The 22592-nt window shown below is 35.2% G+C and overlaps 1 protein-coding gene across 1 annotated transcript in view; it reads right to left on the minus strand.

The window, feature by feature from the left end:
* Positions 1-3916: 3916 nt before the first annotated feature.
* Positions 3917-22592, minus strand: part of KIAA0825 (KIAA0825 ortholog) — a 385582-nt gene continuing 366906 nt past the window's right edge. The window contains exon 21 of the mRNA XM_047877364.1: positions 3917-6191. Within this exon, the coding sequence (XP_047733320.1) occupies positions 6074-6191 (118 nt within the window). The 3' untranslated portion in view covers positions 3917-6073. The remainder of the gene's footprint in view (positions 6192-22592) is intronic.

The following is a 22592-nucleotide window of genomic DNA, read 5'->3' on the forward strand; positions in this document are numbered from 1 at the left end:
TTTTGTCAAATGCTTTTTTCTGTAACTATTTAAATCGTGATTTTTATGCTTCATTTTGTTAATGTGGTATATCACATTGATTTATTTGCAGATGTTAAACCTTCCTTGCATCCCTGGAATAAACCGTACTGGATCATGGTGTATGATCCTGCTAATGTATTGTTGAATTCAGTTTGCTAATATTTTATGGACATTTTTTGCTACTATGCTCATCACAGAATTTAGATTGTAATTTTTTGTGGCATCCTTCTCTGATTATGGTATCAGGGTAATACTGGCCATATAAAATGAATTTGGAAGTGTTTCCTCTTCTATTTTTTTGGAAGAGCTTGAGAAGGATTGGTAATAATTATTCTTTGAAGGATTGTAGAATTCACCAGGTAGTCAGTCTGGTCCTGGACTTTGTTTATTGGAAGGTTTTTGATTATTCAGTCAATCACCTTACTAGTAATTGGTCTGTTCCCATTTTCTATTTCTTTGTGAATCATCCTTAGTAATTTTTTGTTCTTGTTTTGTTTTTTTAAGACATTTATCCATTTCTTTTAGATTGCCAAATCTTTTCATGAGTAATTTTTCATAGTAGTCTCTTACGAGATCCTTTGTATTTGCGTGATGTCTGTTTTAATGTCTCCTTTTTCATTTCTGATGTGTTTATTGACTCCTCTCTTTTTATTTTCTTTTTTTTTTTTAATGTTGATTCATTTTTGAGAGAGACAGAGTGTGAGGGGGGTAGGGGCAGAGAGAGAGAAGGAGACATAATCCAAAGCAAGAGTCCTCTCTTTTTCTTTTCTGTGATCCAGGAACACAACTCACCCCACCCACCTCTAAAGTCAGGCAATGAAAGAGCATCCCTTTGGTGGCAGTCATAAAAATTGGGGCACCAAACAGGTGTAAAAGTTCCCCTCTGGGAGATAGTATGCAAAGGGAAAGTGTGTAGATGGCACACATTGGCTAGAGCAAGGCTGAGGATTTGTAAAGGTGTGGGACCCATGGAAAGAAAACAAAAAGGTGCCCACAGATTGGAGAGAAACATGGTGAGGTGTAATGATGGTGCCCACTTTAGGAATGGGGAATGCCTACGCTTTTGAACAACTCACAAGTACAATGCATTGCGCTGTATTTTTATTAACAAATGAGATTCTTTACCATAAAGTCTGGTCAGGATCAGCTGCTTCTGAGCTGTGTGGAGCAGGTTAAGTGTTGAGTGTGTGAGTCTGTTAAGACTCTTTTCTCAGATCACTGTAGACTTGTGGGTCTTGTATATGCAAGCCCCGTTGTTTTCCAAAGCCAGATGTTTTGGCTCATCTCTTAGCTGCAGGTCTTAAAAGTTGAAGTGCCCTATTTGAGGTTCAAACCCTTCACTCCTTAGGAAGAAACTGTGGTTTTTGAGTTCCCTCTTGACTGTGTGTTATCAAGCCGGGGGTAGGTTTTATGGTGAGCATGTGTTTCAGTCTTTCCTACCCACTTTGATGTGGTGTTTTTCTCATTTGCCTGATGTGTAGTTGTTTCTTAGTTAGTTTTAAGGGTTTTATTCCAAAGGAAATTGTTCCATATGTAGCTGTAGATTCAGTGTGTCATGGGAGGAGGTGAGTTCAGGATCTTTTTACACGGCCATCTTGACTAGAACCTCACTGTGCATTTTCATTTAAAATCTGAGTCAGTTTTTTCATATTTCTATAACTCATTTTCTTATCTCAAGTGGGAGTCTCAATAAAATTCTAAACAGGGGCTTAGAAAGAATTTAATTGGCTATTTTATATATATTGTCTTGCAAAAAGCCTGGTTTACTGTAGCTGCTTGATAAGTGGCAGTAAATATTAAGTCCTGGCTCTTTATCTGTAGCCCATCTCTACTTCCACTTCTCAACATGGTTACCCTCATAAAGGATATTCAGTGCCTAAATTCCAATTTGTGGTGGATAGACTGCAGAGTGACTCCCATCCATCAAACTCACTTTCTGGTATTCATGCTGTTGTGTGTTCCCTTCCCCCGAGCATGGGCAGGAAGAGTGTTTTGCTTTTGACCATTAGAATTTGTTAAAGGTGATAGAATGTGCATAGTTGCATGTGTTTGATTACATTATATAGAGTTGTAACATTGATCTTTTTTTTAATGTTTATTTTTGAGAGAGAGAGAGAAAGAGAATGAGAATGAGCAAGGGAGGGGCAGAGCGAGGGGGAGACACAGAATCTGAAGCAGGCTCCAGGCTGAGCTGTCAGCACAGAGCCCAACATGGGGCTCGAACCCACAAACCACAAGATCATGACCTGAGGTGAAGTCAGATGCTTAACCAACTTAGCCACCCAGGTACCCCAATAGTATTAACCTTTCAAGGAGATTCTTTTTCCCTTGTTGACTCTGAGGAAGAAGGAGGCCATTATGGGAAGACACACAGGGCAAGTAACTGAGGTCCTTAGTCTGATAGTCTGCAGGCTAATGAATGTTGTCAACAACCATGTGAACTTTGAAGTGGATCGTTCCCCGATTGAGCCTCAGATGAGACCACAACCCTGGCTTATACTTTCACTGCAACTGTGTTATATCCTAAACCATGCCCAGGCACAAAAGAGTTGACACAAGAGACTGTGAGATAATGTATATTATTTTAAGCTGCCAAATTATGTCAGTAATTTTGTACAGTAATTGGTAAGTAATACAGGTTTTTTTTTCTATTTTTTTTTAACTTAAAAAATTTTTTTAATGTTTATTTTTGAGAGAGAGTGTGAGTGGGGGAGGGGCAGAGAGAAAGGGAGACAGAATCCGGAGCAGCCTCCAGGCTCTGAGCAAGCTGTCAGCACAGAGCCTGACGTGGGGCTTGAACTCACAAACTGCGAGATCATGACCTGAGCTGAAGTCAGACACTTAACCAACTGAGCCACCCAAGCGCCCCATAATACAGGTCTTTATGTGTGCAAATAATTATAATATTTTGAAAGGAAAAGTGTTTTTTATAAGGTTTTGAATTCTGTAAATTCTTGACAAACAAGTGTTTATTGCTTTACTGATGGTGCTATTGAAAACATTTCTCAAAGGCAAACCAAATAGTTTTGTCATTGTGTGGTATAATAACTGATGCTGGATATATTGGTCTCATGGTTCCCAATAAAAATTAAGAGCTTTCAGGCATCTTGTTAGGCATTTTGCAATGGAATTTCTACATATAGCAGTTCTGGGGAAGTGTGTGTGTTAAAAAACATGTAACATAAAACCTACCATCTTAACCTTTTTTAAGTATATAGTTGAATAGTGTTAAGTATATTCACAATGTTGTGAAACAGAGCTCCAGAACTTTTCCATCTTGTAAAACTGAAACTCTGTACTCATTAAACATCTCTTCTTTTCCCTAGCCCCAAGTAACTACCATTCTACCTTCTGTCTCTATAAATTTGACTACTTTAGCTACCCTATATAAGTGGAATCATACAGTATATGTCTTTTTCTGTCTTATTTCACTTAGCATAATGTCCTCAATATTCATCCCTGTTGTAGTATGTGACCAGATTTCTTTCCTTTAGAAGTCTGAATACAGCTTTTTTTGTGTTTTTAATTATGAAATATTTCAAGCATAATGAAAAGCATTCAAAAATCTTAAAGAGTTTTTATAATAAGAAATGCTAATTAAAAATTACCAGAAGCTCTCTCTGACTCAGGAATATGTGAACTGGGGTAATAGAACACTTTGGGTAAGCACCTATTGGTAGACAAAATAAGCGATTTATTTTTCACATTTCTTGGTAGATAGTTCTATAAAGAGTATTTGGTAGCGATGACAAAAATGTAAAATACTTGAAATATAGATTATTATCTATATTTTATTAAAAATTCATACTTTTTCACATAGTAACTGGTAAACTAGATACATCTTTATAATTACATAAAAATACAGTTAAACAGAACACAGAAGGAAGATAATATTTTTGCAATAAGCGTATTGGGACTAATAAAGTATTAGGCTTAATTGCTGCTGTTAAGTTACACAAATGCAAAATAAACATGAGAAAGAATAACTTTTTAAATACCATTCTTTTCATATTTTAAGAAACATGTTGAGTATAAAGTCAAAATAATCTGATAAACCAATGTCTTGTCATTTAATATTCCCAATTATAAATTTCCTTCCACTGGCTACAGTAATCTCACTGAGCAAATATAGAAGAGAATTCATCTGTAAACTCTTCTGTTTTTCACATTTTTCTCCTTCCTCCTCATCTCCTTCTCCCCTTACTATTCTTATTTCCCTTTAAATGGAGCCATTAAGAAATTTTTTCTAGAGGAAATAAGTCACTTCTTAGCATTACCATAGAAATGTACAGATTCAGTAAAAAAAAAAGAAAAAAGTGTTAAAAGATTATTTTTAAGTATATTAGAAGACAAAGAACCCAAATATGAAATATTTTACTTTATAAGATTATTTAGTTTATTGGTTCAGTTTATTTTTATTTTGACTTTCTCTTTTAGTGTCTATTCTAATAAAATATAGTGTGCAGATTTACACAAACCATCATGAAGCTAAAGAAAAAAAATTGTTGTCTTCAGTTGATTGTTACAGTGTTACTATAGGTAAGATTAGTGTTCATAGGTAAGATTAGGTGCAAAGTTCAATTCTCATAAATATTTCTTACCATTTTTAAATTGTCTGTATAGAAGTTTTAGAAATTATTTCAACATTGTCTTAAAACATTTAGTTCATGATTATACTAACCAACAAAGTACATTTTATAGAAATAAAATGTGTTACTTGGTAGACAGCTGGCTACATGGCCATTTATATGTTTTTATGTAGGAAATAATGCAAGAGATTTTCTAAGGTGGCCTCCTCTGCATTCTAAGATTTTACTTTTTAAAAAATGCGTAAGTACTTTCCTTTGGAAATTATCTAGCCTACACATATTTTATAAAAATCACAGAATGTGGGAACATGGACAATCTGAGAACATCAGAAACAAATGTTCGATGTCATATGGTCTAAAATAGATAAGGCTTCTCCCAGATGTCCTGTAGATTGCTCAACAATCTAATCGTCTTCTTTTAATGACATTCAAACAACTGTTCGAATTATTTACTAATTAATGTATTAATTACCCACTAGATGGATAACTCTGGAGCAGGTATTTGGGAAAACTATGGAACCCCTTAAAGAGGGAGACTTCATATGACAAACCCTTTGAGGTCTTTATAATTGAATACCATGCACTAATAGGAAGGGTATGGTAATTATAACTTGATGTGAGGGCTCTAGAACACATTCCATTGTGTGTGTGTGTGTGTGTGTGTGTGTGTGTGTGTGTGTGTGTGTGTAATAGAAATAAGAGAAGTAACAGAAACTATGGGATTGCTGGAATGAGTTTTAAATGTTATTTGGGGAGAAAGATGGTTTCCAGTTGGGGAAAATGGTAAGTGTGTGGCTTGAACCAAGAGGATAACAGGCAGTTGCCTGAACATGGAGACATTGGGTATAGGATCTGAAAGCATATGATTGAAAGTTTAAATATGATGTTTGAAAAACCATTATAGGCAGAGATAGGACTAAAGTTATATATTAGGAGAATGTTTTGCTGGTTAAGATAAACTGCCTGAGGAAGTGGCTTTGGAAAAGGAGGCTGGTACATTGGTGGGTTTTAAAAGTCGCTAAGACCTGGACTTGGGCTACAGCTATAAAACTAAATTGAAATTTTCAGACAACCCTCAAGGGGCTATGTTACTCCATTCAACTTAACATCCAAATGCTGTATTTAAAAATCCTTAGGGAAAAGATTTCCAAACATTTTGTCTGTTGTCATAGATACTTCAAGACTGAAAGAAGAAAAAAAATATAATTCAAAGGGAACACGAGATGGCAGCAGTTATATAAAGAGAACAACTGAGGAAAGAAAAACATTTGAAATTATTTTTAAAGTAAAAAATGTGTAGCACTTTATTCTTTATGTGGTGTATTCCTTTTCATTTCAGAGATTACTCAGTTATTGGTTTCATGCTTCACAGCACATCTGAGGTTCATTCTGACTGTAGTAAAAATCCTACTCCATTACATGTGATTATTTCCTAAAATAAAGCTGTTGCTGTTTTCTGCAGATTATGGTTCCTCTGTGTTATCTGAGACAGAAGAGTTCTGGATGGTGCAAAATTGTTTTAAATGTTCCAGCATTGCTTTTTCTTCCTCTTCTAGTCTTTCATTCTTTCTCATTTCCCACCTAAAAGAAAAATCACATTTTAGTATTTTTGTAACTTCCAAACTATAGTCAACACTCAGTTATTCAAGGCTTGAATACTCTATCACTGGTGTACTGAGGCATCTGTCTTCTACTGACTGCCTCTCCAGCACCAAAGTTCACTGTCACTGCTCTTGCAGATTGGGCCAGAGAATGGGAGACAAAAGTGGAGTCAAACCAGTTCTACTCCAAGGTAAAGTTTTAAAATATTAAGTGAGTTTTCTGCATATGTTAATTTAAAAAATGTGTATGCTTTACTAGGATATACGTGCATATAAATAAAACCTGGAATTCGCAATTAATAAGTAAATATTTTCCATAGTATTTTTCCCCGCTGATCAGCATATCAGTGGCTTTAAGCTGCAGAGAGATTCTCCAGGAAGACTTCAGCAGCAAGAATATTTAGCTAAATTGAATATACTGTATATTAAAGGCAGGTCAGTCTATTCCTAGAAATAATAGAAGATTTGAAGTAATCAAGTTAAAATGATCCAAGAAAAGCAGCAAATTGTTAGGAAAATTCAATAGGGATTTGGCTAAAGAAGAGAGATTAAAGACTCTAATTTTGGGTGATTGACAGATACAGAACAAAATGGTAGAATATGAAAATGTATATGAATATAACCTTTAAAGTAACTAGCACAATAACCCAAGTCCAGTTAATTCCTTTCATATATGCCACTTCCCCAGGACTGGCCAGGGCACTTTCTCTTTCATGTATGCCACTTCCCCAGGACTGGCCAGGGCACATTTAACCTAGAAATCCAACAATGAATCCTCTGCATATATTTTCTTTCTCTTTTCCTCACTCCTATTTCTACCAATCCCCAGGCCATCCACTATGACATGCTGTCATAAATGGATTTTAAATCCAATGTTTTAATCCTAAAACACCCTAAGAAGATATATATCCTAAAAGACTCTGCTATAAGGGAATAGAATTTCTAACAAGCAAGTACCTGTTCACTGAATGTCTTCCAGAAGCCCACTGTTTTATTATAGTCAGAACTCCTGGATAAGAGTTTGTCATACATGAAGAAATATATTGAGTTTGGAATGGGATCATTCTGGTTTTCTTCAATGAAAAGAAAGCAAGGATATTTCATTTTCCATAGAAACCTCCTACTGGGATCCTTGTTTTCTTTCATATGGGTTTTCTTGGAGTGTTGGGTTCAATATGCCCTGACCAGTCCTGGGAGGTGGTTTATTAAAAAGCAAGAAGGAAGAGTGGAGAGAAAGATGGAATTATCTGAGAGATTAGACATGGGTTTAATTTACATATCTTCATCATTGTCTGCCTAGGATTCTCCTTATATCTAGCCCCAACCTTCGGTGGATCTAAAAACTTATTATTTATGGTTGTCTTAATTTCTCTATACATTCCCATATGGTCAGAGTTAGGTCATTGGTCATATAGGTTTTAATAACAACTTGAAGGATAAAGAGATTTTTTACTGCTACACTGTTCAGTCATGTGACAAGGGGAAGTTCTCCTTAGGTCAGTAATTAGAATTTTAAAGTTTAGCCTACAAGGTACTTTCTACTATTTTCATGGAGTTTTAAAGATAAAAACTGTCATTATTCATTTTATACAGGTGAACTTGGTTATCATTAATTTTCATATTAAGTTGAACTCCTAAGAAGGAATATATTAATAACAGAAAATACTTAAGTAGCACTATGTCTTAGGCATTGTTTTAAACATATGACATATCACTCTTTAAATCTGTACTAGAAAATGTTGTTCCCATTGTACAGAGGGGTAAACTGAGATACACTGTTAATGTCACTTGTCCAGGTATCTTCAGATTGAAATCAAGGAGTCAGGCTCTAGAGTTTAGACTTACAAATGAAGCACTCAGCATAATTTTAAAACCATTTTACAGGTATCATTCATTAATGTTAAAAATAGTTTGAACATTTTATTTCCTGAAAAATGTTGACCACATTGGACTAGATATTTAAAAAAAGAAAAAAAGAACTCTCTAAAATTAATGTAAATAATTTAAAGAAATCCAAACATGAAAAATTAGGTTTGCCTTTTTTATTCCATGGAAAAGGTGCTAATATTGTACTGAGTAAATGAATTATTTTATGACTGTCAACAGAACAAAATATGTAATATGTACATAAATATTTTGATCATTGTCTCTACTTGTGAAAATTGAAAGCACGATCTCTGCTTCATTTAAATATCTGTATAATTAATGTAATTTAAATGAATTGTATACATAATAGAATCCAAGATAAGGATTTTTGAAGCTTCATGAGAATTGTAGGCACCTAACAGTATAATTGAGCTGTTAGTAATTAATGATCGTAAGCAACATAATTTATCTATCACAGCCTTTTTATATTTGCCTGGTGCTTATTAAGAAGAAATCATTTCATGTGAGAATAAGAAATTTTGACAGAGGAGAAAAAATAATATTCAAACTACATTTTCTCTAATAATTTCACCTTAATTGAATAAAGCATTAGAGATTTGAAATGTATGTTTATTTATCTCAAGTACTATTTTATTTCAAATCTATAAGTTTCTTTTTTGAAGTATGATTGGCATTATATTAGTTTCAGGTGTACAATATATTGATTTCATATTTATATACATTACAAAATCATCAGGCTGAGTCTAATTACCACCTATTACCATACAATATTGTTATTACAATATTGTTGACTATATTCCCTCTGCTGTACAATACATCCCCATGGCTTATTTATTTTATAACTGGAAGATTGCACCTCTTAATCTCTTTCAATTATTTCACCAGTTATTTTACCAGGTGGAAAGCCTGCACCCGCCTCCCCCCTGACAACCATCAGTTTGTTCTCTATATTATGAGTCTGTTTCTGTTTTGTTCATTTGTTTTGCTTTTCATATTCCACAGATAAGTGAAACAATATGATATCTGCCTTTCTCTGACTTACTTCACTTAGCATAATACCTCTAGGTCTATCCATCTTGTCGCAAATGGAAAGATTTTGTTTTTTTAATGGCTGAGTGATGTTCCATTGTATATGTACATACCACATCTTTATCCATTTGATCTATCTCTGAACACTTAGGTTGCTTCCATATCTTGGCTGTTGTAAATAATACTGCTGTAAACATGGAGGTGCATAATTTTCAGGTTAGTGTTTTCATTTTTTTTCCAGATAATACCCAGAAGTGGAATTGATGATAGATCATATAGTAGTTATATTTTCAATTTTTTTTTAATGTTTATTTATTTTGAGGAAGAGAAACAGTGTTAGCAGGGAAAGGGCAGAGAGAGGGGGAGACACAGGCTCCAGGCTCTGAGCTGTCAGCACAGGGCCTGATGCAGGGCTCGAATTCACGTACTGTGAGATCATGACCTGTGCCGATGTCGGACACTTAACCAACTGAGCCACCCAGGCGCCCCTCTATTTTCAATATTTTAAGGAACCTCTCTACTGCTTTTCTTTTTTTTTTTTTTTTTTTTTTTTTTTTTTTAATTTTTTTTTCAACGTTTATTTATTTTTTTTGGGACAGAGAGAGACAGAGCATGAACGGGCGAGGGGCAGAGAGAGAGGGAGACACAGAATTGGAAACAGGCTCCAGGCTCTGAGCCATCAGCCCAGAGCCCGACGCGGGGCTCGAACTCACGGACCGCGAGATCGTGACCTGGCTGAAGTCGGACGCTTAACCGACTGCGCCACCCAGGCGCCCCTCTCTACTGCTTTTCATAGTGACCACACCACTTTACATTCCCACCAACATTGCAAGAGGATTCTCTTTTCAACACATCCTTGTCAACATTTGGTATTTCTGGTCTTTTTGATAGTAGCCATTTTGACAGGTGTGAGGTGACATCTCATTGTGGTTTTGACTTGGATTTCTCTGATGATAGTGATGTTGAGTATCTTTTCATATGTCTGTTGACCATCTGTATGTGTTTGGAAAAATATCTATTCAGGTCCTCTTCACATTTCTTAATCGAAGAGTTTTGTGTTTTTTTATAGTGAGTTTTGAGGTTTTTTTTTTTAATGTTTTGGATATTCCTTATTGGAGATACTATTTTCAAATATCTTCTCCCATTCAGCAGGTTGCATTCTTGCTCTGTTGGTTTTAGTTTGATGTAGTGCCATTTAAAAATTTTTGTTTTTGCTGTCCTTGTCTGAAGAGACTGATCCAAAAAAAAAAAAAAATATTGCTAAGACAGATGTCAGAGAGCTAGCTGCCTATGTTTTCTTCTAGTTTTATGGTTTCATGTCTTACACTTAAGTCTTTTATCCATTTTGGGTTTATTTTTATATATGGTGTTAGAAAGTGGTCCAGTTTCATTGATTTGCTTGTAGTTGTCCCATTTTCCCACCACCATTTGTTGAAGAGACTCTCCTTTCCCCACTGTATTCTTGTCTCCTTTGTCATAGACTAATTGGCCATATAAGCATGGGTTAATTTCTGGTATGTCTATTCTTTTCCATTGATTTTTGTGTCTCTTTTTTTGCCAGTACTGTTTTGATTACTATAGCTTTGTAGTATACTTTGAATTAAGGAGCATGGTACCTAAAGATTCATTCTTCTTTCTCAACATTGTTTTGGCTACGTAGAGTCTTTTGTGGTTACATAAAAATTTTAAGATTATTTGTTCTTGTTCCGTGAAAAATGCCATTGGTATTTTAATAGAGATTCCCTTGAATCTGTAGATTTCTTTGGGTAGTGTGGACATTTTAACAATAATCTCCTTCCAATCCAGAAGCATGATATATTTTTCCATTTATTTATGTTCTTTTCCGTTTCTTTCATCACTGTCTTATAGTTTTCAGAGTACAGGTCTTTCGCCTCTTTGTTTAAATTTATTCCTAGGTATTTTATTCTTTTTTATGCAGTTGTAAATGGGATTGATTTCTTCTCTTATAGTTTGTTATAAGTGTATAGAAACACAAGAGATTTCTGTGTGTTTTTTATCCTGCAACTTTACTGAATCCATTTGTTAATTCTAATAATTCTAGTAGTTAATTCTAAGAGTCTTTCCAACTTTTTTATATAGAGCATTAAATCATCTGCCAATAGTGCCAGTTTTACTTCTTCCTTTTCAATTTTTATGCCTTTCATTTTTGTTTCTTGCCTAAATTCTATGGCTAGGACCTCCAATACTATGTTGAATTAAAGTGGCATCCTTGTCTTTTTCCTGTTCTTAGAGGAAAATTTTTCAACTTTTCAACATTAAGTATTATGTTAGCTTTGAGTTTACCACATATGGCCTTTATTATGTTGAGGTATATTCCCTCTATACCCACTTTGTTGAAGGTTTTTATCATATGGGTGTTGAGTTTTGTTAAATGCTCTTTCTGCAGCTATTAAGATGATAATATGATTTTTATCTTGCATTTTATTAATGTTTTTATCATATTGATTGATTCACTAATGTTAAACCATCCTCACATCCCTGGAATAAATTTCATTGGATCACGGTGTATGATCCTTTTAATGTATTGCTGAATTCGGTGTGATAATATTTTGTTGAGGATTTTTTCATCTATGTTCATTGGGGATATTGGCCTTTTTTTGTAAGTCTCTTTGTCTTGTTTGGTATTGGGGTAGTGCTGGTCTTATAAAATTAGTTTGGAAGTATTCTTTTCAATTTTTTGCAATAATTTGAAAAGGATAGGTATTAACTCTTGTTTATTTGGTTTTTTTTATTTAATTAATTTATTTACATCCAAGTTAGTTAGCATAATGAATTCAGGAGTAGATTCCAGTGATTCATCCGCTATGTGTAACACCCAGTGCTCATCCCAACAAGTGTCTTCCTTAATGCCCCTTACCCATTTAGACCAAACCTCTATCCCCAATCCCTCCAGTAACCCTCAGTTTGTCTCTGTATTTAAGAGTCTCTTATGTTTTGTCCCCCTCCTTGTTTTTATATTATTTTTGTCTGCCTTCCCTTATGTTCATCTTATTAACTCTAAATTTTTGGTAAAATTCACAGGTGAAGCCCTGTGATCCTGGACTTTTATTTGTTGGGATTTTTTGAATACTAATTCAATTTTATTGTTAGTAATTAGTTTACTTAGGTTTTCTATTTTTTATCATGATTCAATCTTAGAAGATTGTACATGTCTAGGAATTTATCCATTTCTTCTAGGTTGTCCAGTTAGTTGGTGTATAATTGTTCACAGTAGTATCATGATCATTCATATTTCTGTGGTATATGCTGTAATTTCTCTTTCGTTTCTGATTTTATTTGGGGCCTCCTTTTTTTCTTGAGGAGTCTGGAAAAGTTTATCAGTTTTATCTTTTCAAAGAACCAGCTCTTAGTTTCATTGATCTTTTCTTTTTCCTGCATTTAATTTATTGCCTCTCTGAACTTTATTGCTTCACTCCTTCTGCTAATTTTGGTCTTTATTTGCTTTTATTTTTCTATATTCCTTTAGGTATAAAGTTAGGTTGTTTGAGATTTTTCTTGTCTTTTGGAGTAAGCTTATATCTCTGTGAACTTCCCTCTTAGAACTGCTTTTGCTATATCCCTTAGATTTTGGAACAATGTGCTTCCACTTGATTTGTCTCAAAGTATTTTTACATTTCCCCTTATCTTCATTAACCCATTGATTGTTTAATAGCTTGTTGTTTAGTCTTTACATGTTTTTGGTTTTTTCCAATTTTCTTTTTGTAATTGATTTCTAATTTTATCCCATTGTGGTCTGAAAAGCAGCTTGATATGATTTCAATCTTGTTATATTTATTGAGACTTTTTTTATGGCCTAACATGTGGTCCACTCTGGAAATTGTTGCATTTTGAAATGTGTACATGAAAAGAATGTGTATTCTGCTGTTTTGGGATGGAATATTATATTCCATCTGTTGTGCTGTGTCATTTAAGGCCAATGTTTCCTTGCTTATTTTCCGTCTGGATGATCTATCCAATAATGTAAGGTAGTGTTAAACTCACCCCTACTATTGTATTACTATCAATTTCTCTTTTTATGTCTCTTAATATTTGCTTTACATATTTAGGTGCTCTATTTTGAGAGTAGAGATGTTTACAATTGTTATATCTTCTTGTTGGATTGATCCTTTTGTCATTAGATAATGTACTTCTCTCTCTCTTTTGTTGCAGTGTTTTAAACTCTATTATTATTATTGCTAACCAGCTTTCTTTTTGTTTGTATTTGCATGAAATATCTTTTTCCATCTCTTAACTTCCAGTCTGTGTGTATATTTAGATCTGAAGTGAATCTCTTATAGGCATCATTTAGATTTGGTCTTTTGTTTTTTTTTTTTTTTTTTAATTTTGGCGTTGTTGTTGTTATTTTGTTTTATCCCTTCAGCCATCCTATGACTTCTGATTGGAGAATTTAGTCCATTTACATTTAAAGTAATTATTGATATATACTTATTCAATTTGTTAATTTTTTCTGGCTATTTTTGTAGTTCCTTTTTGTTCCTTCTCTTGTAGTTTGATGCTTTTTTTTAGTATAATGCTTAGATTCCTTTTGCTATACTTCTTTGTATATCTATTGTAGGTTTCTGGTTTGTGTTTATCATGAAATTGATATATGATAGCATATATATATATACATATATATGGCAACCTAGTTTAAGTTGACAGTCACTCAAGTTCATTTACATTCTAAAAGCACATTTTTACTGACCCCCCTTTTTTTGACATCATATTTTACATCTTTTTATTTTGTATATACCTTACCTAATTATTATAGTTATCGTTGGTTTTAGTAATTTTGTGGGTTTTTTTTTTAAGTTTACTTATTTATTTTGAAGATGGGAAAGGGGCAGAGAGATAGGGACAGAGAGAATCCCAAACAGGATCCACACTGTCACTGCAGAGCCTAACTCACGGCTCAAACCCATGAACCGTAAACCATGAACCATGAGATGATGAACTGAACCAAAATCATGAGTCAGATGCTCAACCACCTGAGCCACCCAGGTGCCCCAGTACTTTTGTTTTTAAACTTTGTATGAGCTTCATAAGTGAATGGTTCAGTACATTTATTACATAATTGCCTTTCCCAGAGAGACTTCTTTTACTTTCATATATTTTCTTATTTTTAGTTATGACCTTTTCTGCTTTAATTTAGCATTTCTTGTAAGGCTGTTTTAGTGGTGATGAAATCCTTTATCTTTTGCTTGTCTGGAATACTTTTTCATTTTCCTTCAAGTTTAAACTTTGCTAGGTAGAATATTCTTGGTTTTAAGTTTTTTCCTTTCAGCACTTTGAAGATATCATGCCACTCCTTTCTGGCTTGCAGAGCTTTTGCTGAAAAATCAGGGGGTAGCCTATGTGAGCTCCCTTCTATATAACTAGTTGTTTTTCTCTCTTACTGTTTTTAAGATTCTCTCTTATCTTTAATTTTTGACATTTTAATTATGTGTCTTGAAGTTGCTCTCTTTGGGTTAATCTAGTTTGGAACTCCATGTTAGCTGGACCTAGGTATCTGTTTTCTTCCACAAGTTAGAGAAGTTTTCAGACATTATTTCTTCAAGTAAGTTTTTTGCCCCTTTCTCTTTTTCTTCTGGGATTCCTATAATGTCAATGTTAGTAAGCTTGATGTTGTCCCTGATAACCCTCAAAACTCTTGTTTTTTCAAATACTTTTTTTTCTTTTTGCTGATTTTCTTAATTCTGAGTGGGTAGTTTCTACTATCTGTTGCCAGGTCACTGATCTGCTTTTCTGTATCTGATTTGCTGTTGATTCCCTCTAGTATATTTTTTCATTTTAGCTCTTGTATTCTTTAGCTGTGATTGGTAGTTTTTTATATTGTCTCTCTCTTTGTTGAAGTTCTCACTGTGTTCATCAGTTTCTTCTCCTGAGTTCTGTATCTATATGACTATTATTTTGAATTCTTTATCACGTCAGTTATTTACCTCCATTTCATTAAGATCTTTTTCTGAGTTTTTGTTGTTGTTCTTTTTTTTTTTGGAATACATTCCTCTGTCTCTTCATTTTGCTTGATTCTCTGTCTCTATTTCTATGTATTCAGCAAACTGGCTACCTCTCCGGTCTTGAAGGGGTTTCCTTGTGTAGGAAATGTCCTGTGGGCCCCAGAAGTACACTCTCCCTTGGCCACGAGAATCAGGTGCTCAAGGGGACATTTCCTGTGTTAGTTTGTGTGCCAGCCTGGCATGATGGTGGTGGTTGGGACTCTTCCCTTGGCCCGGCTGGCTAGGTCACTGCAGCTGGTTAGATTTCTCTCTGTGGCTCAGCTGGCTGGGGTTGCTGTAGTGTGTGGGGCTTTTCCCTTGACCACGCTGTCCTGGGCTTCAGTAGTGGGCAGGGCTCTCACATTCCGCTCCTCACCCCCTGCCACCACCAGCTGGTGGTTGGGGCTGCGGTGGTGGGTGGGGCTTTCCTAGGCCCGCCCATCCTTCTGGGGTACTACGGGTGCTGCTGCAGTTGTTGGCAGGGTTGTCAGCAGGCAGCCCTACCAACATTAGCACCTTAGAGTATGAGTAGTAGTGGCTTTGGCTGAGCATGGTAGAATATGACCACAAAAGTGGTGCTTGACAGTGTTTCCATCCCCAGTGCCTCAGCAGTTTTCCACCTGACTGGCAGATGTTCCTGGACTAACACCTATGTTCTAGGCATTTTTCCAACTGGCATTTTATTGCTGGTTCCTAGGGCCACTTAGACTGCACACAGGCCCTTTAAGAGTGGGTTCTCCATTCCCTAAAACTATGATTTTTCTGGTTATAATCCCTGTTAGTTGTCAAAACCTGGCTTTTTAGAGTGTTGTCTCTCCTGTGAAGGACCTAAGAGTTGAAATGCCTAAGGGAGGCGTTCTGTGTTCTTGAGATCCCTCTCAATTATAGATCACTGCATCTGGGTTGGGCTTTTTCTTTTTTTGGTGAGAACTTGTCTCTGTCACTCTTACCCATGTCAGTGCTGCCTTTCTGTCTCTAATTTTGGAGGCTGTTTATCCATTTTCAGGTTTTTTTTTCTGAGGAAATTATTCCAAATGTAGTTGCATAGTTATCTGTGGGAGGAGGTGCTCTCAGGTTCTTCCTATGAAGCCATCTTGATTTTTCTCCCATCTATAAGCTCTTAAGAGTTTATCTTTAATTCTATCCTAGTTTTTAGGCTTTGTCAACACAGTGTAAAAACAAGTCAATTCTATCAAATTACTATTGGAAAATAAAATAGTTTATCAGTTTGTTAAACACAACTGATTGGGAAACTTATTTAAAATGTCTATCCCGGGGGCGCCTGGGTGGCTCAGTCGGTTGAGCGTCTGACTTCGGCTCAGGTCATGAGCTCACGGTTTGTGGGTTCGAGCCCCGTGTCAGGATCTGTGCTGACAGCTCAGAGCCTGGAGCCTGCTTCAGATTCTGTGTCTCCCTCTCTCTCTGCCCTCCCCCCCACTCACACTCTGTCTCTCCTTCAAAAGTAAATAAACATTAAAATTTTTTTTAAAAAATAAATAAAATGTCTATCCCTAGTTTATATTATGTTTAGAATCTGTAGAGGAAGCATGTCCCTCAGGAACCAGAAAATGTTGGAGCCAGTGTATTTTAATTTTCCCTTGGAAGCATTATGAAGTGAGTATATTTTTGTTTTTCCCGACTTTGGTAGCCTGCTCTCTTTCGCTATTGCTAAATTTCCTACCTGCCTACTATGGAAAAAGAACTGCAGCCTGACCCACACTCCAGCTGTTGGCAATGAATTGTTGTATTTTAGTCCCTAATAAGCAGCAAAATTCATGAGACCTCACTGATCTCTACCATAATCTTAACTGTCTCCTAGAGTGTGCTCCATCTATGAGTGGTATCTCATTGTGGTTTTGATTTGTATTTCCCTGATGATGAGTGATTGTGAGCATTTTTTCCTGTGTCCGTTGGCCATCTGGATGTCTTCTTTGGAGAAGTGTCTATTCGTGTCTTCTGCCCATTTCTTCACTGGATTATTTGTTTTTTGGGTGTTGAGTTTGATAAGGTCTTTATAGATTTTGAATACTAACCCTTTATCTGATATGTCATTTGCAAATATCTTCTCCCATTGTGTCGGTTGCCTTTTAGTTTTCCTGATGGTTTCCTTTGCTGTGCAGAAGCTTTTTATTTTGATGAGGTCCCAGTAGTTCATTTTTGTGTTTTTCTTTTTCAAAATTGCTTTGGCTATTCAGGGTCTTTTTTTGGTTCCATACAAATTTTAGGATTGTTTATTCTAGCTTTGTGAACAATGCTGGTGTTATTTTGATAGGTATTGCTCTTAGTGCATTATTGTAAAGAGTAGGTGAACTCTGAATTCATAAAGTGGTGGTATTATTTTATGAGACTACTTCTCTCAAGGGGCTTCCCCAGAGCTCTTGCCTTGATGTTCTTTCTGCCCTGGGCCTTTATATTGTTTTATCAGGTAAATTCTCTTTCTTCTAAGTACATGGGTAAAATGAAGTTGGTTAGTATTACAGTGGTTTGACTCAGTTTTCATTTACACATTTCTGTGATTATGTTGTTCCCTCCTGTCTTTCATGAGGGAGGCGTTTCAATGCTAGTTCACTCATTCAGCCTAGCGTGGCCATGGCTATTTTTGTTTTCCTGTAAACCCTTTGTTGTATCTTTCAAATACAGTGCATAATAATGGCATTTGATCATATTATTGGCATTTCTCCTGAAATGCTAACAAAATATTTGGATATAAAAATGTAAGTTGAAATAAGCCTCCTGATTTAATGTTATTAGTAAACATTTATGTAGTACTTTATATTTACAAATTGCTTTACAATTATTTATTAGTTAATTGTACTGTTAAACAACATTAACCATCTGGCCAAATTAATGATTTCAAATTGTCCTACCAGTCGGTAGCTGAACAGTAAAAAGTAAAGTCATATTGGATTTTATTCTCATTGAACAAACTGTTTTGTCCTTCTCTTTTCTCTTCTGCACAACATAGTGCAGACTGACTTCAAAGGGAGGTTCAAATCAGAGGGAAAAAGAGGTCTGTTTTCTTTCTCCTATTGTCCTATAAATGTTGGCGTTCCCCCAGATTCATGCTAGACCTTCTGCACTGAAGAGCAGTCTTCCTCCCATGGAAAACCCCACATCTACTCCCACATATTCAGCTCTTGTCTCCTTATCTGTAATTCATCTGTGTTCCATACTGTAATTCAGTACCTTTAAAAACATTAAATTATGTTTTTAAATTAGGTTTTAAATTTAAAGGTACTGAATCTTCAAGCTTTCTGGATTCAACTTGTTGGTGGTCGCTTTCACTCCATCTTCAATTATATTCATAATTCATATTTATTCTAATGTATATTTTTAATTATTCAAACTAACCATTACCATCATACTGTAAAGCAGAGTCTGACTTCAAAAAGTACTGTGTGCCTATACTCGCATCTTGTCTACACAGTCAGTCACCATTAAAGGATAATTTATTCTGCAGTCACTCCAACATTCATCTCCCTGCCATCAGTCCACAGTTTAGGTGCTGTGATAATGTGATTTCTAATAAGAAATATGTATTTGGTCACCATCCCAGTTTGGAATTTCCTGTGATGAGAACTATAAAGGTGTCTTTTGTTATGTTAATGAGGTTACTTTTGAAAAACACCTAAGATTGGGGGCTGGTTAGTAAAGGAGCCAACCCTGTCATTTAGACACTTGGGATTTCCATTACTACTCCCAGTCTCCAGAGAGGGCAAGGGGCTGGAGACTGAGTTCAATCTCCAATGGCCAGTGATTTAGTCAATCATGCCTATGTAATAAAACCTCCATAAAAACCCAAAAGGACAGGGTTCAGAGAATGTCTGGGATGGTGAGCACATGGAACTTTGGGCAGAGTGGCATGCTGGGAGAGAACATGGCACCTCTGTGCCCTTCCTCATGCCTTGCCCTCCGCATCTCTTCCTTCTGGCTGTTCCTGAGTTATATCCATTTATAATAAAATGGTAATCTAGTAAGTAAAATATATTTCTGAGTTCTGTGAGCTACTGTAGCAAATTACTCACATCTAAGGAGGGGTTCAATGGAAATTCCATTCTATTGCACTGTCAGTCAGAAGTACAGGTGACAACCTGCACTGGTGATTGACATCTGAAATGGAGACAGTAGAAGCCAGTCTTGTAGGAATGAGGCCTTAACCTGTAAGATCTATTGCCCTCTCTAGGTAAATAGTCTCAGAATTAAGATTAATTGTAGGACACCTACCTGGTACATAGAATTGCTTGGTGATGTGGGAAAAACAGCCTCCATATATTGGAAATGTGTGCAGAATCATCGGTGCTTAGGATTTTGTTGCCTGAACACTGCAATATTCTCCAGATATTCAGAGTGCACGCCTCACACCATGGCTATACCAAACCTGCAGTGACGGCCCGGCCTAGAGAGTTTCAAGTCTTAGTGTTGCAGCTTGGTGGTAGTACTGTTTAGCCATCATCTCTCCTCAGGGAGAAAACGATATCTTGCTGCTTCTACCTTATGTTTTCCCATGTTTGCTGTCTACTTTTACTGTACCACTCACCTAAAATGCCTTCCCATATACCCTAAACCTGCTCATTTTTCAGACCTAGTCCACATCCTACCTCTTTCATAACATCCTTCCCAACTACCCAACCCTGATGTGATTGTCCTTCTCCTTTGAGTCTTTATGTACCTAATGTGAACACTATTCTGGTCTGTTAACCACATATTGCTTTGTTACAATTCTTCTGTTACCTTTTGGATCTGTTATTTTATGAACACATTGCATTTTAATTTTTCACATGTCTCTTTTTATCTATACTTGCTTTTCTTTGACAAAGACTTATAGCCCTTATTCCACATATTTTATTTCAAAAAACATGTTTCAACTTTAAGCACTCACAAAATATCTCTTAATTGATACATATTAGAAGCTTAGGTGTTCTATTATTCCTAGGTGGATTGAATAAATAATTACCTTTAACCACCAGTATCACAATGAATAGTAGTCAGTATTTCAAACAAGTGTTGTTAAATTGTTATGTGTATGAATGATTAAAATAAGGGCTCTTTGAGCCTTTAAATTAGTCTCCTCATCCTTAGTTCCTACATCGCTAGCTGATTCTTGAGGTCTTAAATTCAATGATCATGCCAAAAGACAACAAATGCTGTAAGTTCATTCACTTACTAACCTTTCCATATCCTTTTCTAAGAATGAGATGGTAGTATGAGGAAAACAAGACATTCAGTAACTTCATGTTATTTGGTTAACAGTATAGTGTTTTTGACCAACATAAAAAGTTTTAAAACAAGCTTTGTTCTTAGGATATGGTGCTACAGACAGAGAAGAAATAGAAGACTGGCCCAAATTAGCAAAAACCCTGTGAAACTCTGTCTTAATGAATGGAAACAATTAGGAAACTAAGTACAGTGGATCCCTACATAAGACTGTTGTAAAAGTGAAATTAAAGGACCTTGTAAGTTACTTTATGGGCCTTTAGTACATGTAGCCTGTTTTATGAGATCTGCCTTGGTTTGTTGCTTATTTGATATCTATCACAGTGAGACACACTGTAGAACTGTTTTACTGTATATAATTAATTTGCCATTTATCCAGCAAACATTGAGAGCCTCCTAACTTCAAACCATTATGCTAGGTAATACCGAAGTGAGAGCAGCTGTATATGGTTTTGTCCGCAGGGAGCTTATTCAGAACAAGAGAGTTCATCATATGGGCTAGAGTGAATGGCTATTCTAAATCCATATTCAAAATCCAGTAAAGATTTTATAGAATATTTCACTTTAGGAATGAAATGTTAGTGGTAATATAATGCACTTGGACCATTTCCTTAGGCTTTATTTTAGCAATTGTTCATGGGAAAGGCATAATTCAGGCATTTCTTCCTTGTCTCATGAAGCAGTCTGAGGTACCCTTGGGGAATAACTTGTGTCCTTTCTTATTCATTGGAAGATAACAACATCAATAACAGAAAGTGTGTTGATTCTTTTTTGCATAAAGTCATTATCCAATTCTGTGGTAAATTTGGAAACTACAGACTGTGATGTTTTCCTTTAAAAACACTTCTGTAGGAAGGTGATTCTGAACAGCACTTAGTCCCAAAGGACAAACTTTAGGGAGGGGACACATAACTTCATGAGTATACTGACTTATGAATAGTTCCAGGAAATCTATTATAAACCAGAAAATTAGGTTTGAATGTAATCAACTTAAATATGAATGGCACTCTTTTTATCCAAATTAAACCACAGGATTAGAAAGTTGTTCTTTTCCTTTGCAGGCAGGTCCTTAAAATAGTATACTTAATAGATGAGGCCTACACTGTTTCTGATATGTTTTCCAGATGATGCAAATCTCCAACTACTGTGGTCTAGTATTTTAAAACCTGACTTTTAAGAAATGTATATTCAGTTTTAGTTCATCTCCTTTAGCATACATTTAGTGAAGATAAAGAAATCAATGTTATCCTTCATGTCAACTTAGAAAATTATTTATTGCTTACCTTTATCTTCTCTGAAATAGAATAGGTTAAAATTTCCTTGTAGGTTGTAATTTTTAATGCTTTAAAAGTTTTGCTTCTGTCTCAAATTTATATTGAATCTCTAAGTAGTTAAATAATAGGGATCTTACATGAGATTTACAAGGCCTTATACCATTTTCAGTGGGGGCATTGGGGAACAATGGATGGCAAAAATCTTATTTTGATAGGGAGCAGAGAGAGCTTTACAAACTTATTTCTAATTTAATTTAGTCATTAGTCAAACTAAGGTGTGCTAGTTTGGGGAGAATTCATTAGGAAAAGGGTAAGCATTAAGGAAACTCATACATAAAATATGTTTTTAAAAAGCTAGGAATATTTATTTGTACTATTGAATAAATTCAAATTTTAACAGAGATTGAGATTTTATTTTTATTTTTATAGAGGTTTTCATGAACTGTAAAGGACATCCAGTTTTTATACAATACTATAAATGGCAGTTACATCTTTGCATTTAGAAATTATAGAACATAGGCCTTTCTTAAAATAAGCAAAGGAAGTTATTTCAACTCCCTCCAAGTTATTCTGACCTAATTTGATACTTTAATGTCCAGAAAATGATTGTTTATCTTTACCAAAATTATATCATTGTTAATACAGTATGTCACTTAGAACCCCTGAAACCAAATGTTACGTACATAATATATAAAATAGAAATAGAAATATATATAGAGAGAAAAAGAATTATGTTAAAATATATATTTTAAATATGTAGAAACATAGTTATAGCTATGAAAATCCATACTCAATACTATTACATATCAGTGCTTGCCATCATGAATTAACAGTTTGGTGGCTTGCTTCAGCCAAGAATTGGTTGTATGATTAAGATAACTAGCTATAGATGCAGTTTATCCAGCTATTTCTCTGAGAATTCAAATGAATGTTCTTTTTGTAAGGTGGTTGATTTCTTGTACTACTACTAATGCGGTGAAA

Source organism: Prionailurus viverrinus, chromosome A1 (assembly GCF_022837055.1).
Source record: "Prionailurus viverrinus isolate Anna chromosome A1, UM_Priviv_1.0, whole genome shotgun sequence".
Taxonomy (NCBI): Eukaryota; Metazoa; Chordata; class Mammalia; order Carnivora; family Felidae; genus Prionailurus; species Prionailurus viverrinus.